The sequence below is a fragment of the Tursiops truncatus genome, chromosome 6 (assembly GCF_011762595.2).
Source record: "Tursiops truncatus isolate mTurTru1 chromosome 6, mTurTru1.mat.Y, whole genome shotgun sequence".
Classification (NCBI taxonomy): domain Eukaryota; kingdom Metazoa; phylum Chordata; class Mammalia; order Artiodactyla; family Delphinidae; genus Tursiops; species Tursiops truncatus.
The window spans coordinates 68936875-68956134 of record NC_047039.1 but is presented as its reverse complement, the minus strand read 5'-3'; the positions used below and the strand labels follow the sequence as shown (position 1 = coordinate 68956134).

The window sequence follows — 19260 nt, the reverse complement described above, 5'->3', positions numbered from 1 at the left end:
TCCAAATTTACCCAAAGAGTAAGTGGCATAGCTCAGCTAGGAATTGAGCTCGTATGTCCAGTTCTTCCCAGAATAACATCATTATTTACCTCATGGGATTGGTATAAGGACATGTAAAAGTTGAGACAACATAAACAAAGCAGTTCTTGGTATATCAGAGGTAAATGGTACTTTTGATTATCATTCAAAGACATTTATTATTTTTCTGGGCAATGTATATGATACATTGAGTAAAACTTCAGAATAAAGAATGATTTGTACACTACCTTTACAACTATGTAAAAATCGTGTGTGTCAATGGCCAAAGACTGGGCAATTATGCAAATAATTAGTTCCTCTATTTTCTAAAGTTATAGTACTACCATACAGTTTTGTTTACAGTAATAAAATATAGATTTTTGTTTCAAGGCACTGTGCTGTATGAAGAAAAAAAAAGAATGTGGCTCTATGCTTTTGTGTAAGGCATTTCTAATTCTATTAGAAAGCTAAGACATAGATAAATATTTAGGGCATCATCTAATTACTACCAAATGAATAAACAGTAAAATTAAGTGCTGAAAGATTCAGATGAGAGAGTGGGGTGGTTAGAAAGAACCTTGAACAAAAGGAGGATTCAGCTACATGGTCAACGTTGCAGGAAGGACATTACACAGCGCAGGGAAATGGTGTGAGCAGTGGTGAAGAGATGGAAATGCACCTGGGGTCTTCTGGTGGGTGATGAAGAAAACATTCTAAGTACTTTAGAGGAGGAGTTGGCATGCCCTGATGCCCAGTTAAGCAGTACAGAATTCACTCTGATCTCTATAAGGATCCATGAGCATTTTGTCAGCAGGAAACTGATAAGTGCAGTACAGTGTACTATATGAAAACTGTTGCAACAATGATGTGCAAGATGAATTAGAGGAAAACAAAATGAGAGGCTGGATGTAACTTGATTTCTAATGCCTTTATACAAGCTGTTTCCTCTTTCTGGAATGCCCTTCCCGTCTTCTCCACCTGTTCTCTTCCTTTCCATTTCCAGTTCAACAGCCAGGCCAACACTACAGCTCCTCCATAAGGTCTTTCCTGATTTTCCTTTCTAACACTCGCCTCCAGCCCCAGGTCAGGGTGATTTAACCTCTGACCTTCATGTAGTAATTACCTCATGTATTGTAGTTAACTCATGGTCCATTTCCACCACTGCACTGGGATTTCCTGAAAGCAAGGTCCATGTCTTTTGTTGTAATTTCCCAATATTTAATATAGCACCTGGCACAGAAGTGAGTTTCAACAAATGCTATTGCGATGAATGAACACCTAAAAGAAGACTAGATGATAATCTGGCTGTGGTTCCTAAACTACCTACACCTCAGAATCACCTGTGGGATCTTTTAACAGAATCACATGTGGGATCTTTTAAAAATTTCAAAGGCCAGGTGTCCCCATTCCCAGACCACTTAAGTCACAATCTCTAGGGGTGGGAGATAGGCATCAGCACTTTTTAACATCCCTAAATGGTTCCAACGTGCAACTAGCTGAGGACCAAATTTGGAACTAAACCAAATATTATTTGTTGAGAGTAGTAAATTTAAGAGATTTTTACGTGGCCAAGCAAGTTGTTGGAGGTTTGGGCTAAAAAGCTACTATATCAAATATGATTAAATATGATTATTTTGGTGTCCCCCTGCATTGGTAATACTCTACATATTTTGAAGCTTGATAAATTTATTTTGGTGAATAACTTTATTTTTCAAGTCCCTAGCTCACTCTTTATCTTATATCCCTAAAGAGTAACTGACTGAAAACGTCTGAAACAATCTGAAAACAAGGAACAAAGAACAAGCAAAAATGTTGTCTGTATATTCACATAACCTCTTACCCTACATATGTGGCTTATTTTGGTGTGCTTCCTTTTAATAGCACCACTTCATAGATTTCACAGTTTAAAATATATATATATGGAGAGAGAGACAGAGAGAGAGCACCAAGACTTCTAAACATTTCATCAGCAATAAACATAACAATGATCTATCTGTGCACGAAGAGTTCTTAAGACAATTTTTTCATCAGCTCTGATGATATTCATGGAGATGTGTCAAAGCCAGCTGCTGGTGTTGGTAAATAACCAAAGCAAAGCTTGGGTAGGTCAAATCTGTATTAAGTTCAAAGTTACTACCCATAGAAATTCTCCAGACCTAGGATAACTTCTTTGTTCCCTGGACTATGAAACAATGCTAATTTTCATGGCTGGCTTAAATGTCAAATAAAAACTCAAACATATTTTAGTTGTACCCTAGAGGTCAGTCAAGCATCTCAGAGTAATTTTAGATGAATCAAGGGAGAAACAACATAGCTGGGCTTTAGTAGTTTAATAAAGAAAGAAAGCACACTAGATACTCTTTCTACTTGCTTATTAAATCTTTTCCGAATTCTGCTCTACCTGGTTAATTTAAAAATCAATTTATGGTTAATAATTTTCCTTTGTATTATAATAGCAGGGAGAGGGGAAAGAAGACCATATAGATTTCCCCAGGAGCTAAAAGTGTCTGCTGAGTTTTAGATATTGGTCACAGCATAAACTGGTTTTCTGCCATACAAGGACACCAAAAAATTCTAAGATTTGTAATGTTGTCAGCAGAGACAATGTGCAATTAAGTTGCTATAAAGAATTCTTTCTCCATCTAAAACAATCTGTAATAGTAACTTCATTAATATCTCTCCAGATCTTATTAAGCTCTGTATCAAGGATTTTTTATTTTATTTTGATTTTTGTCTTTTGTTTTAATGAATCAATGAGCATGCAATTAACAACACTAATACCTAAAACAATACCCCTGAAAGTAGGGGTGGCATTACGTGGGCTGCAGAGTTCTAGGCCATATCCCTAAGACATCGAGGTATATCCCAGTCTATTGTAATTGCTTTGTTTTGAGCAGAAATGAGATTTAGGGAGAATGTGTCCTTAAAGCCACAAATGAATCGTAAGATCAAGAGCTGAAGAGTAACAAGAAAAGGTAAATCTAAAATCTTACCTCAACTATTCTCAACACCAAAAATTTGCAAAACGTCAATGTATCCTCTCCCTCCTTCACTGTGGGAAAATTATACTCAGAAGAAGGTGGAAATAGCACTGAAAATACAGATTGCTATACATAGATGTAAGAAGGACCTAGCAAATTCTGATCAACAAGTAAATTAATTTTATTTCTATAATCTTTTCATTCTCCTTTTTACTTAGCCATTTTTTCTAAGTATTTATTGAGTGTGTTTTATGTTTTTAGCAGTGAGTTAAGTGTTTTGAAAAAACTAAAAGAAACATGTAGATTCCTTTCTGAAGCTTAAACTCCATTAAGAAAAAAGAGATATAGGCCCATAAAATTGTTACGCAACAGTGCTAGGCAGCCTTGAAGTAAAAAGGGAGGGGCCCTGGAGGCTTGAGAGCTTGTTGAAGACATTGTAGACGAGATAAGAATTAAACTGGACATTAAAAGGCTGATAAAATTGAGTAGGCAGAGAAAGGCATTCCAGGCATCGGTTTGCAGAAATTTCCTTAAGAAAGGAGATATTTCCACCATGAACCTCAAGTACAATCTCATATTCTTAGATATACTAACATTCATGGATTGGTAGACATACTGTGCTAATTTTGCTTGGTTCACGTGCATTCTAATCAAACATGTTTAATGAATTCTGAATACTGTGAAACAGAAGGATTCATGGGGCACTGCCTCAGAGTGAGAGGAGCCATTCTGCTTTGAAAGGTTTGGTAAAATATTTCTGCACAACACCTGTGTCTTCATATTTAGCCCCTGGTCAACATTTCTAAGTATTGTGAAATATTTTTTTTCAAAATTTTGTGTGGTGATATTTAGGAATACTAGAAAGCCTTAGTTTTCTGTTAGAACAGTGTGTTCTGCCTTTTGATCCAAGAGTGGGCAAGAAATTTAAAATGATGGCAGTTCAGTGAGCTCTGCGAATAATCAAGACTACCTGGTAAATTTAATCTCTTGCCACAAGATAAACTTAGATCTGGAATCTCTCCTGAGCATTTGGCAACACAACTTAGGTGAGGTCACCCACAGAGCATATTATACTCCTATGTGAACTAGTCTTTCTGCTGAGTAGACTTGGAGTCTTACTATTTCACAGTTTCCTTCCATAGCCTCTCTTTTAAGCTTTCCCGATCACTGTGACCAACCACTGGTCAAGAAACACTATAATAGTGAGTTCATAAAATATAAAACTTAATTCAGCCAAAGAATCATGTATCTTTTTTTTTTTTTTTTTTTTTTTTTTTTTTTTTGCGGTAGACGGGCCTCTCACTGCTGTGGCCTTTCCCGTTGCGGAGCACAGGCTCTGGACCCACAGGCCCAGCGGCCATGGCTCACGGGCCCAGCCGCTCCACAGCATGTGGGATCCTCCCGGACTGGGGCACGAACCCGTGTCCCCTGCATCAGCAGGCAGACTCTCAACCACTGCACCACCAGGGAAGCCCAAGAATCACGTATCTTTTATAGATATTTGAGGGTAAATATGTATGTATATGTATAGTAGTATATACATATATATGTGTGTATATATATTACAAAATCATAATTAATATGACTCTTTGAAAGAAGTGATTTATATTTAACTTAAAAGTTTCTAATTTTCAGGACAGAGGGAATCTTAGACACATTATATTGAATATGGAAAACTATTCCCCTTTCTTCAGCTCATCTAATTTTTTATGATATTCTAATATAATGTTCTCCAAACTTTACTTTCAGTATATGCATTTTAATAAGGTGTAACCATTTTTATTCTATAGCAACAAGCTTAAGTCCCCCGAAGTAGTGTTCTACTTGCCATTTCTTGGTTATATATATAAAAACGTCTTCAAAAATACCTTGCTTATTCTCTTATTATAAACATGATAAATTTAAGGGTTATCTTCATAATTAGTACCTTATCTGAGACCTGTATGATACTTTCCCAAAACAACAAGGATAAACTTCTCAAACTAAGCTTATTTTGTGCTTATCATGTGCACATTTGCTTTCTTTTTACTGTTAATGTAGTATGTCAAATATATTTAAAAGTATTCCTAAATAACTTGAAGTCATAATTAATGAATTTCTCCTTTTAATCAGTTTTCAAAGATCATATATTTATGGATAGTCTAATAACAAGTTGTGAAAAATAGCTATCACTGACAGCTAAAATTCTAAAGAGTGCAAGTTAGGTAAGCTGCTGTTTATCAAAAATTTTTGGAGGCTAGGATACTTTGGCAAGCTGGGGAAATTAATTCAGTGTGGCTTACCATATGTGATACATTGACTGATAATACTTGAGAAAGTAGTGTATAATGAAATGCAATTAAGAAGAAGATGATATATAAGAAGGTGTAGAAAATGATTACTATGTGACAGGCATCATTCTAAGTGCTGTAGGTCTATTAAATGATTTAATACTCTCAGGAACTTTATGAAGTTCTACTACTTTTATCCCCATTTATAGAGGATAAACTCAAGGATGCAGAGGTTAAGAAACTTGTCTAAGGTCACAGCATAATGCTTGATACCTAGGGGACTCTTATTAAACAGTAGAAAAATTGGATGTCAATGTTACATTTTGATCAACAAAATTCAGCTGTACTAATTGCCTACAGACTCTCCATTCTTTGGATGAGAAAATGAACGTACCCAAGATACCTGTAATGTACAAGAACTAAAGGTCTCTGCTTTGGTTGAGTTTTTGGTGAATACACACTTCAAATGATTGAAGTGTGTATTAGTGGATGAGTACACACGCTTAAAAGTCCTCTTGTGTGGAATCCCTCATTCCTTCACAGTGGCAGATGAAGTAAAGGCCTTTTTGAACTAAAGTTGAAATCACAATTCTTGCCTATGAATTATATTAGCTTCCCCTACCAAAAAAGAAAAGAAAAGAAAACCAAAAAGCAGTGTCGAAGGACGAAGAAAGTTTGAGTAGGGAAGGATGTTACCTTAAGGACTAGGTGACACTTTCAAGCACCTGTTTAAAAGTAAATGAAATTCTAAGAGTAACTTTCTTGGCTTTACTGGGTGTTTCATTAATAAATCACCAGGCCTAGTCTGCCAATGGACAATTCCTGGGAACTTGGGTCAGGGTGCTACAAAGCTCAGAAATTAAAGCAGGCAGTATAATAGCTAAATAAACATCTTCTTCATCGAAATAAATCATTTTAAAATGGCTTCTACCCAAGAGCCATTTCCATGCAAAAGTATATTGGAGTATGTACTTCCACACCCTAATCTGTAAACTCATGGAATGATAGAACTGCTCCATCCCTAAAATAAGTTTCCTTAAATATCCAATTAAGTGGGTTTCTTAAAGCTATTTCTTATGTTAATAGGCACAGAAGCATTTTTTTCTTCAAATGAATGCTTTATATGGAAGTACATTGTATAGAAAAGAAAAACCACAGGTCTCCTCTGCTTGATGCTGACATGTGGCCAAGCAGTCCTCCCTCTGACCTCTGCCTCCTTTGCTCTTTATAAAGGGACTTCACCAAACTTAAACTCTGAGGACAGCACTTTGAAAATTACGGGCCTACAATCCAGTCCTTTTATTTTATAAATAAATAAACTGAGGCTCAGAGAGGTAAAGTTAGAAATTAGAGCTTAGAGCAGAGTCCAATCTCTTAATTTTCAATCCAAAACCTATTCCACTATAACAAAATAAAGTAGTTGTTTATTTAGGTTAAGTGATGAGGGCTTTTAATCTACCACATAGAATGTTCTGATATAGTCAAAGGTTTTAGCTTTCAGGATGACTAATAAGTAAATCTGTCATTTTCCATCCAGGTGTTTTATTTCACCTATGGTGGCTGGTACATTAGTGCAGCCACTTTTATAGGTAGGAAAGATCTATTCATCCAACTTCTGAGTTAAATCCATTAAAAACTTAAACACAGATTAAGCTAAAAATCCTTGCTGTTGGATATTTTTCAGTTAGATAACTAATAAAAAATAGGAACGACCTTCAAATAATTGGAAAATCCACTACTCTTTCCCTTTTCCTAGCCCTGACCCACACATATTCTCACCCATTCAATAAACAGTCCACAGAATAGAATATTCTGCTTAATGAAGTTTTCTGATTCTCAGAAATGAAGAAAGGGACGCTCAATCCTGACTGTACATTAATGACTTTTAGAGTAAAACTAAAAATACACATTCCTGATCTGGGCCAGACACCCCTGCCCCTCCACCCAGAGATTTTTATTCAGTAGGTTTAAAGATACATGAATGTTTGAACCTGTATCAATACACAGGAAAACATACATTGAAAAACACCATTCCACAGTGAAGGTGGAAATGAGGTGGCTTCTCTTCAGCCCTAAGGAGCCAATTCTGCTGCCTCAAAAATGCTGAGCTCGGGCTTCCCTGGTGGCGCAGTGTTTGAGAGTCCGCCTGCCGATGCAGGGAACACGGGTTCGTGCCGGTCCGGGAAGATCCCACATGCCGCGGAGCGGCTGGGCCCGTGAGCCATGGCCGCTGAGCCTGCACGTCCGGAGCCTGTGCTCCGCAACGGCAGAGGCCACAACAGTGAGAGGCCCGCGTACCGCAAAAAAAAAAAAAAAAAAATGCTGAGCTCCAGTTCCTAAACCATGTTTGAGAGTCCGTATGGATTTACAACCCATTCTTCGAGGTTCGTGCCTATGTATTTACTGCTTATATTAACCAATGTTTGACCCTCAGCCCTGAGAATGCTCAAGTTCCTAGTGGTAGATAATCTTTCAAAATATGAGAACTACCCCTGAGTCTCCCACAGCATCCTCAGAACCATAAGCTACCATTCCTGAGGCTTTACTTTAAAACATATCTTAAAACCTTGACCCTCTGTAAATTCTGTCTTAGAAGTTTCACAAGTTTTTCAGAGTCCAGAGGCAGATGGGAAGCCTCAGAACCTAGATACAGATCCAAACCTGTGATGAAAATATCTGCTCCAGTTATATTGAGCCTAGTGCCTTGGATTCCATAGACTTAGCCAGAAGTGATGATTGGAGGCTACTTCTGGGAATAATATAATCCTTAGACACACTCTCTCAGAGTTTGATGTCTCTGAATGGAATAAAAGGGTGGGAGGAAAGCTGCCTGACTCCCATGTTTTAGTAAAACTGGGGTAGAGAAACTTTACTGCATGTTCTAAGTACTGACCACTATCTAATATGTGATAGGAACCTGTGGGGGAGAAGCTCAGTACAGCATTCAGAAACCTACGAAGGGAGACAGGTCGGGCACTGTAGTACCAACGACTTTATCACAGAGGCTGAAACCAAGAGAATCAGGTTGACCATGGCCAATGGTACCAGCTGTGCAGAATACTGCAAAGCCACAAAGCAGGAGCCATTTCTGGCCGTGGAGAATCATCCCAAGACAGTGAGCATTGCTGACAGGTGAGAAGCCATAGTTGTTTCTTCTCTGGGCCTAAATCTGTGCTTCCATTCTGCGAGCTGGCTTTCACTCCAACTTTCTGAATCACTGTCTTGATAGCATGCCTAACTTGCTCCCCAGCTACAGGGGTAAGAGGCAGCAAACTTGAATGCTTATAAGGTCCAGCCAAGGAGCGTGAATAAGAGATGTGGCTTGTTTGGGAGCTGTGCACACTGAAGACGGAGTGCCCTGTTAGTAGGGGACAGCAATTGCTTAGCCCCAGCTATTATTTTCATGTAGGGATGGGGACCAGATTTTCTTCTTATCCAGGAGAAGCTGAACATCTGGATTTTTAAAATCTGAAATCTCCCACTTTTTAAAATTTAACAACAAAGGAAAAACATTTTTATAAAAATATACACCCCCAGATGATTAAAACGGTAAATTTTACGTTATGTATATTTAATCACAAGTTTTAAAAAAACAATAAAAGAAAAAGAAACAAAAAGCATGTGGGCCAAATAAAAACCACCTATAGTCTAGATTCAGCGGCGGACTCCCCATCTTCAACCTCTGCCCTAGTAATAGGTCATGGTATTGCCCTTCCTTCCATCCCAACCCTTATCTCTCCCCGCCTCTAAAAATGGCTTTATCCCTGGACTCCAGCCTAAGGCCCCAGGACCTGGAATCTGCCACAAGATTACCCTGTGGGTACGTTTTGGAAGATCTGAAAGCGGCTGACCGTGGATTCTGCCAAACTGTCAAGATACCCTCTTTTCTTTGTTGGAGCATCAAAATCAGTTGTCCATCCAGACTGCTATACCAATGTGCCACCATCCCCCAAGGCTCCTGGGGTTGCCTATGGCTAAGTCTGCTCCCACCTAGTCCTGCCAGGTCCTGTACCCTTCCCATCTCTCCTGTCATACTGCAGGGAATCAGACAACACTGAGTCTGTCCTGAGATGAAATAATAATTACAACTTGTGTTTCCCAGCTTTGTGCTATGTTCTGGCACCCTGCTAAATGTTTCATATGAAATAACTCACTTTATGATTCCAATAGCCCTGTAAATTAGTAAAATTTCATAAGAAACCCAAGGTCAGAGGGCTACACAATTCATTCAAATTTGCACAGGTGGAAGATCTGAGATTCAAACTTAAGACTGAAACCCATCCCTTCTTCACTGCCCTATATGGAAGATGCAGGCAAAGAAGAGTGAGGGGGTATTTCTATACCTCCACGCAGGTGGAAAGGGAGGATATATTGCTTGGCATTTTAATGCAGTTTCACACCACACTTTGACAGTTCACAATATTATCACTTTCCAATTTTACAACTTTCTATATACAGTTACCTGTGGTTCCCAGGTTTGGGAATTTCATGGTCAGCAATATTTCAAAACATATTGGGTAGGCCAAAAAGTTCATTCGGTTTTTTCTGTAAGATGGCTCTAGCAGCACTTAGTTGTCTTTAACTTCATTTGAAACAATTTTCTTAGATTGTATGTAACAGCTGTCATATCAGCATGCATTAAAAAAAAGTATCAAAATTAGTGAGTTTTTGTGTAGCCATTTTAATACTGAAGATGGAAGAAAAAAGCAACATTTTCAGTATATCAGGCTTTATTATTTCAAGAAAGGTAAAAATGCAAGCGAAACACACAAAAATATTTGTGCTGTGTATGGAGAAGGTGCTGTGACTGATCGAATGTGTCAAAACTGGTTTGCAAAGTTTCGTGCTGGAGATTTCTCGCTGGCCAAGGCTCCATGGTCAGATAAACCAGTTGAAGTTGATAGCGATCAAATAGAAACAATAATTGAGAACAATCAACTTTATACCATGCAGGAGATAGCCGACATACTCAAAATATCCAAATCAAGCGCTGAAAGTCATTTGCACCAGCTTGGTTATGTGAATCGCTTTGACGTTTGGGTTCCAAGTAAGTTAAGCGAAAAAAACCTTCTTGACCATATTTCCACATGCGATTCTCTACTGAAACATAATGAAAACATTCCATTTTTAAAACAAATTGTGACAGGAGATGAAGAGGTACAACGATGTGGAATGGAAGAGATAGTGGGGCAAGCGAAATGAACCACGACCAACCACACCAAAGGCCGGTCTTTATCCAAAGAAGCTGATGTTGTGTATATGGTGGGATTGGAAGGGAGTCCTCTATTATGAGCTCCTTCTGGAAAACCGAACAATTAATTCCAACAAGTACTGCTCCCAATTAGACCAACTGAAAGCAGCACTCCATGAAAAGTATCCAGAATTAGTCAACAGAAAACGCATGATCTTTCATCAGGGTAACGCAAGGCCACATGTTTCTTTGATGACCAGGCAAAAACGGTTACAGCTTGGCTGGGAAGTTCTGATTCATCTGCCACATTCACCAGACATTGCACCTTCGGATTTCCATTTATTTTGGTCTTTACAAAATTCTCTTAATGGAAAAAAGTTCAGTTCCCTGGAAGACTGTAAAAGGTACCTGGAACAGTTCTTTGCTCAAAAAGGTAAGTTTTGGGAAGATGGAATTATGAAGTTGTCTGAAAAATGGCAGAAGGTAGTGGAACAAAAGGGTGAATACGTTGTTCAATAAAGTTCTTGGTGAAAATGAAAAATGTGTCTTTTATTTTTACTTAAAATACCGAGGACAATTTTTGGCCCACCCAATATTTTGGGAAACAATATAAGGTTACCAAACTTCTATTTTGCCAAGTAAGGGTATTTCCTAAACCTATCATTTAGCATCATTATTACTTCATTAAATGAAAACTACTTTGACACACACACACACACACGTGCATATGCACATACATTAATAGCTTCATGGAATCAGAAACGCTACTTGTCTTTGCCTTCATTTATGGCTGGTGTACAAGCACATGCATAAGTAGTTCCCAGCCTACAGTTGTGTGGTGTTCCAAAAGCTTTCTAGGAAGACCACTGTTTGGAACTTGGAAACCTTATTCCACGAAACAAAGCAATAACATTAGAAATGATGCCTAGGTTCCCACCTCATAGGGTAAACCTGGAATATCTTGTTTTATTTTGGATATGAGGTAACTGAGGCCCCAGAAGTTTAAGCCAATTTCTTAAATAACACACAAGCTCTTGCAGAGCCAGGATTAGTAGTGGATTATCCTGATAGCTGCTTCAGTTTTTTTCATTACCAGAGACAAAAAGACTTTAACATTATTATAGATACACTATAATGTTTAACGTTATTAGTTAAATAGGCTTGTGGAGGGATAGCTTTGGAAATTTATCACTGTTTATAAAAATTGTTCTGTGTAAAAAATGCAATCTGTATCACATCTGTGAGATGCAAATATGGTTGTTATCACAGACATGGTCCCTTTTATTCATGCCCCACTTCCCCAAACCACCATGCAAAGAAATATGGTGTGATCCTCAGAGGCGAATCTGCTTCCAATCCCAAAAGGGAAAGGGATAAACATTTGACTTTTCTTATCAGGAGTTTATAAACCTATGTGTCTCTGAGTGTGTCAAGACTCAACAAAAGAGTGAAATTGGGTCGCTTACATGTTACCAGGGAATAGCTATTAGCGTAATCCTTAATTGGAATCCCGTTTACTCTTCTGTTACTCTTCCCGTTTACTCCCTGTGCTTTAACAAGAGCTGTCACATGAATATATCATTTGAGGCTGGAACCCTGCAGAGAAACTAGAGTGTGCAATCCAACAAACTTGTAAAATTCAAATATATTATCTCCTTCAGAGAGATAGTAATGTATGTATTAAACTAAGGAAATTCTCAGTTCAAGGAACAAATGATTAAAAGTGATCTGAGATTGTAAGACTCCAAATAATGAATTTAATCATGATTTTCTTTTATAATCATTAGCCCAGCCTCTCTAGTGATATGATATATGTTAACTATATGATAGGTACCATATATGTTATATATGACCATGAAAATTATATATAATGAGTATTATATACATGATGTATCACATATAGTATTATCTATAATATATAGGTAATACTCAGAGAATTTGGGAGATCAATAGCAGGGAAAATGTTTCTAATTTTGAAAAGTGGCAACATACTTGAGAACTTCAATTTTCTTTTCCATTTTCCAAGGCTTGCATTTGACAGTAGCAATCATTTGTCTATTCTCATCTAACTCTGCCTTCAATCTTTCCAATTCCTCTTCATCAATTTCTTCTTCTTCTTCCCTTAAAACAGAAAACAAACAAACAAAAAAAAACCTCCTTTAGTAAAGTTAAGTTTTGCTTGACTTCCAAACTTAAAGAATGCTATGAGATACTCAGATGATCAATGTATAGCAACTTGACTATATATGGTGTGTGCTGAGATCCACAAGCCTTAGTGCTTGTATCTGAACAGTGATGCAGGATTTCTGGAAATATAACTTTAAACAATAGTGTTTACATTCTGAAGTACTGAAACCATTTTATGTCCATAGTCTCAAATTCTCAGAACTAGAAAATGTGTGGAAACAGTTACAGATCTATCAATATATTTTCTTCTCTTCTTTGTTCCCCTGTACACCTTCCCCCACCAATTCTACATTTCATTTAAAAACTTTATTTTTCAACAAGGATAGTAAATTAGAGGTGAGCATGTCTTTGAAGTGCCCTTAAAAAATTTGTTAGCCCTGTCTCGAGAGAAAGAGAAAAACTGAAATAGGAAAAAATTTAAAAATCTATTCCTCAAAGGTAACTTTAATCTGTTAATTAAACTCAAAACTTCAATTGATAAAATTCAACTTGAAGTATATTTGACAGAAGTGAATCCTTTGAAGAGGCCTTCAAAGGAATTTAGTTTCTTACTGAGCAAATGAGATGTATCTTTTCTTTTCTGTGTTCCTAGTATTGCAAAAATATCAAAGGGTCCAAAACTCAAAGAAAACAAAATCTAAACATGAACAACGTGATTTTTAAATTGAGGAATGTAATGGCCTATTGCAGAGATCCTTTTTTTTTTTTGGTAATAGATTGTTTCAGTTATGAGCTGTTGTTGCTTAACTTCAAATTTACCCTTCTATACTTAATATTGTGATGCTGTGGCTGTGACTCTGTAGGGTACATTTCTGGTTTGTCAGTTGGCTCATTTTTCGGCTGCCCATAGAAGACACTAAGAAGGGACTACGTCTTTCCTTTCTTTGGTTTCCTGTTTGCTTCCTGTGGTGATGTTTACTCTTTAGTGATGCTTCTTCACCCCAAGAGCTGCAGGGCCTTCCCATAGCTGCAGGTGAAACTAGTTTCCGACTTTTCCAACACTAGCAGAACCAGCTTCATCATTCTCCCAGTAGACACCAGCACCCCTTGAGCATCGCCCCCCTCTGCAATAGTTTCAGCTCCGTGGGTCTCTCCTCTATGCTTTTAAGTTTTAATTCCAACCTCTTTCCGTTGTTCCTCCAGCCCCTAGTATGCTATTTGCTTCCTATAGTTGCCGTCACCACGATACTTCGTGTTCTCTTTCACCTTTCCAGTAACCTAGTTAGCAATTATTTATATCTACTAAACAGTCCTCTTATTAAATACTCTCTCTTCAATTAACTGTTGGAGTTTCTTTCTCCTAACTAGACCCTGACTGACAAAAAAAATGTAATCTGACTCAGTGTTAGTCAGAAACATATTTTGTTGTTCACTAAACTCATGACCACACATAGTAGGGCTATGGCAAAAGATGTTTTTGAAAGTTTCAGCTGAATGATAGGAGGACATACCCATAATTTTACAGCCCACCTTATAAAATGACTTCGCAATCTCCTTTCTTTCCTACCAATCCAGAGTTTTTAATCAGGTCATGATTACTGAAACAAAAATTTAAATTAACCCTCTAAAATACACTTGTCATAGATACTTTGTTTTTTTTTTGACCGATGCAGACATTTTGCTTAGAATAGTAATCCTGGTTCGAGAGAACTATGGAAATACCCTCCACTAAGATACAACTCTGATTGCCATTAGGTTGTTTCTATTTTAATTATTTGATATTTATTATATAAAATCCTATGGTGCTATACAACCATAATAAAATACTCACAAAGAATGAAAGAATGATCTATTTGATGTTTGGATTTACCATGTAACTAAAGCTTATTTCTCTACATTTCTCTACATTCCTAACATTAATTACGTAGTTTCCTGCTATCTTAAACCCAGTACTTTGTATGTTTAACATATTCAAATTCTATGATTCCTTCAAAAATGATATGAAATGTCTTCAATACCCTTTTCTGATTATCCCTATGAGAATACTTTTCTCTAAGACTCTAAATCACTTTGTACTTCTCTGGCACATTTATACTGTCTTATTTCATAATAATTTGTGTCTAAGTGGCCTCTCCCTTACTATATTATGAATTTCTAGAGAATGCAGGCAATTGCATAATCATATCCATATCTTCCAAAGAAATTAGCAAATTATCTTCCACAGAAGTGGAGCTGGATAAATATTTATTGAATAAATGTTTATGTACAGAGTTTTTCTGTATATTGGATTACCATCAAATATACTAAAATATAACAATGTCTTCCAAGATTAGAATGTTATAGAAAGACATTTATTCCTACACTAAATGATCTTAGACTGGTATATTTTTAAAGTCTTTGTTGTTAATTGTTGATTGCTCCAGGAAGATCATGCTATGCTACAAGGTATAGCTGTTGCCGGCTAAGTTACCTTCAAATATGCAGGTAATTAAAATATTACATTTTTGCATAATTAAAATATGATCATGCATAACTAAAACACTGTATTACAGGGAAACTGCTTTTCTAGGAACCACTCAAAGAAAGCACTAATCATATTAAAAGGGCATAGCACTGACATGCTTTATCTTCTAAAATTTAGGGCTAATCTGTGTAAGAATGGCTTTCTATCTTAGGTTTGATTTATTTAAACAACAGTTGTTAGGAAAAAGGAGGTATAACGTGCTGAATTTCTCAGTGCTATGAACATATTACTTACTCACTTAAAACTGGGTCAAGAAAAGCCTGTAATATTATTAGAAATACTCCAAAATGCCAAACGAGGCAGTGTTTTTTAACCAACTCCAAAGACGGTTAACATTACAACCTTGGATTTAGTTGGCTCTGTGGAGAAGTGGGGAGGGAGGGAACCAGGGGTGATTCTGGCTTCTCAGAATCAGGATGAGAGTAGGATCAGCTAAGGACAGACACTTTCACTGGGACAAGACTGCCCCAAGTAACAGGGGCCAAGACCCAGTTGATTCATATGGTCCTATTTCTAGAGGTTGAACACTGACGTGAGGGCCTTGAACAGACCAGGAGACAAGAGGAATTCCCACCCAAGTCATCTTTTAAAAAGGACATCTCTGAGGCACAAGTGGAGAGGAAAAGCAAATTGTGGAACACAACCTATATCATGCATATGTCTATTGGTGATGTTTTCTCAATGAAATACCACTGTCAGAAGGCATAAGCTTTGCTAGTAGGAAATATTACTACATAATAATAGCAATAACAATCACAATAAGACATGGAACTTAAAAGGGTGTTCTGTTTTTGAAAAGAACAAAGCATAAAAATACTTGAAAGGACGATAGACATAAAAAATGCCAGAGTCAAAACGTAAAGCAGGTGATGTCTTAGTATTCAAAGAGAAGAAAGAGGAGGAACTTGGGGAGGAGAAGGAGAAAAAGGAAGAAGAGAAAGAAGAGGAAGAGAGAGATTTAAAAACTTAAATCAACAAAAATATAATGAAGAAATGGGTAGGGCTACTCTTATTTTAAAAGGAACCATCGTCTATTAATGCTAAGCTTCTCTACCTGACAAAATGTTCACATAGTTGTATTTAATTACAATTACTTATGAAGAGGAAAATAATAGCTTGTTATTGAGTACTGCAATGTGTCATCTTGGGAGGCTATCTTGGAAAGTTCCTCACCATTTAAAGTTTTAGGACTGTTTCAGAGGAGATCCCATCACCTCATGGTGATTCCCATGCCCCACCTGGGGTGGCAGAGGAGCTATTCTCTTAAATCCTTTCCAAGGGGTCTAGGTTTTCTATTAGTAAATGTGTTTTACATGCACACTTTTCCTACCTGCCTGCCATCTGCAATTTTCCAGAAAGCAAAGACTAGAAAATTATTTTCTTGGATTTTTTCCTAAACAGCATTTAATATATTATTCTACACAAAGACAGCACTCAGAAAAACGTTGGCCTGGTAGAACTGAAAGACAAAGGGTTATATTAAAAAGGAAATGACAATCCCAATCCTTTGTAAAGGGACAGATAGTTAATATTTTAGACTTTGGAAGCTATATACAGCTCTGTCCCATATTCCTCTTTGTTTTTTTTTAAATTACAGTTTTATTAAAACTGTAAGAATCATTCTTAGCCCTTGGGTTGGAATTAACCATGGTTGGCCAACCCCTGCTCTGTAAGATAAGTGATTTGGGTTCATTGTTAAGGAGTTTTTCACTTAACTTCAGTAACGATGCACTTAACTAATGGGATAACTTTAAAATATTTAAATTAACTAAATATGTCAATGACCTATGACAATTCAGATCTCTCATAAGGGAATTTCTCATAAGTCCATTCTTAATATATATTCATTTTACAATTCTATTTTAATGTCAAAATACATTAACTAAGTGGAGTAAAATGGCAGATGAAGCCTGTTTTTCTGAAAGTAGGTTTAATTACCAATTTTAAGGCCAGGGAGTGCCTAAGGGAGTGGTCGTCTTTCAGCATCAGGCACTTCTGAATGAGAAGCAATTTCAGATAAGAACTAACTTACTCTCCTCTCCTCATCCTCCTCCTTCTCTCTTTTTCTCTGGCCTTCCTCGTTTCTTCATCCTCTGGTTCAGGTTCTGGGTCATCTTCATTGATGACATCTCTGGTCCGTTTCCTCTTTGGTCTCATGCTCTCTCTTCGAGGTAGTTTGTCTTCCTCCTCCTCTTCCTCTTCACCTAAACACAGCAGTTAATGCTTCAGTGAGCAGTATCAGAAAAGTGCTCTCCCACTACCAAATGTATTCTTACTTTTTAATTATCATTGTCACACATCTGAGACCATAATCCAGCAATTTGTCATATCAAGATAAGACGCACCATGCCATATATATTTCATAGCCTGCCACTTAATTACATTTATCTAGGGACTCCCCTAGATAAGTGGCGCAGTGGTTGAGAGTCTGCCTGTCAATGCAGGGGACACAGGTTCGAGCCCTGATCCGGGAAGATCCCACATACTGCAGAGCAACTAAGCCCTTGCACCACAACTACTGAGCCTGTGCTCTAGAGCCCGCGAGCCACAACTTCTGAGCCCGCATGCCATAACTACTGAAGCCCACGTGCCTAGAGCCCATGCTCTGCAACAAAGAGAAGCCACCGCAACGAGAAGCGTGTGCACCTCAACGAAGAGTAGCCCCTGCTCGCCACAACTAGAGAAAGCCCACAACATAGACCCAACACAGCCAATAAATAAATAAATAAATTTAAAATAAATAAATACATTTATCTAAATTCTCATTTCTTGTGGTTTATCTACTCATATGTCAGTGTCGATCCCCAAATTCTAATAATGCTTAGAATTCCAGCCTTCATTTACTTGGGTAACTAGATGAGTTGGAGTTTAATATCACACCATGATCTCTCAGACCAAGTTTATAGGTTACCAATTCAACACATAAGGGTTGAATGTTTAACCACTATGTGCTAATACTACTTCTATCTCAGAACAAAGAATAAGAATGACAAGGAAATGCTACAAACCAGAATAATTTTGAAGAAATTAATGTATGCCTTGACATTCCTCCTAATTCAAATTATTCTCATTCTTTTTCTTTTTTTTACTTTTTCAAAAAAATTGAAGTATAGTTGATTTACAGTACTGTGTAAGTTTCAGGTATACCGCAAGTGATTCAATTATACATACATATATATATTTTTCAGATTATTTCCCTTTATAGGTTTTTACAAGATATTGAATACAGTTCCCTGTGTTACACAGTAAATCCTTGTTGCTTACCTATTTTATGTAAAATTATTCTCATTCTTGACTTCAAATATTTCTTCTTTTGCCTAGATATTTCTTCCTGTTTCTTAAATGAAACTGATAGTAAATACCTTTGCTTGATCATTTTATCTTTTTGATTAGAAATAGATATAAATAACTTGTAAATTTAATACAAAACTGAGAGAAATGACATTATTTTATTTTATTCATCAACTAACAATTAATGCCTTATATGTCCATAACTTCTTCGGAAGCTTTCAGGTAAAGAGTAGAGGGAGAATTCAGTTCCTTCCTTCACCGTTATGACATACATCCTACTTCACTTTCACTTTTGTTTTTTAACTTCTGATATTTAGAGTCAACTTCTGATGTTTATTACAAAAAACAAATATTACTCATAATTATCACTATCTTCTTAAATAGAAGCTACTTAGGGAAAAATTTGTGCTTTAATGGAAAACTATGAATTGTCTGCACCATACCCTTCTGTGTTACCTGATTCTGATTCTATGGAAGCTATTTTGTAACCTTGTAAGTTACGGATAACTAGATAGCAATGCAAAATAGTTCTTGTCTGTAGACAAGCAAGTGAACTCTGCTTAATGCAGAGACAACCTTCCACTACCGAAAAAGAAAATGAAAGAAAAAATCCCCAAAACAGTCATGCCTTATTTGCACAATCATTTAAATATTCCTGATCTATAAATATATCTGTTCTTTGAATTTTCCTTTAACTGGTAACTGCTATAAATGCCTCACCAGATTCCTCATTTATTAGTCAAATGTCTTAATTTTTACATATGTGTGTGTCATTATTTTATCTTTTAAAATCTTTTTGTTATTTTTTATTATCTTTTTAACATTACTTATCAAAATTTTTTTATTGAGATTTCAAAT

General features: G+C 36.8%; 1 protein-coding gene across 3 annotated transcripts in view; it reads right to left on the bottom strand.

The window, feature by feature from the left end:
• The window catches only part of TMC1 (transmembrane channel like 1), a 385896-nt gene that overhangs the window by 81338 nt on the left and 285298 nt on the right, over positions 1-19260 (bottom strand). For all 3 annotated transcript variants that reach the window (XM_073806217.1, XM_073806218.1, XM_073806219.1), the window contains 2 exons: positions 17144-17315; positions 12453-12581 (listed from right to left, as the gene is read on the bottom strand). In XM_073806217.1, the coding sequence (XP_073662318.1) occupies positions 12453-12581; positions 17144-17315 (301 nt within the window). The remainder of the gene's footprint in view (positions 1-12452; positions 12582-17143; positions 17316-19260) is intronic.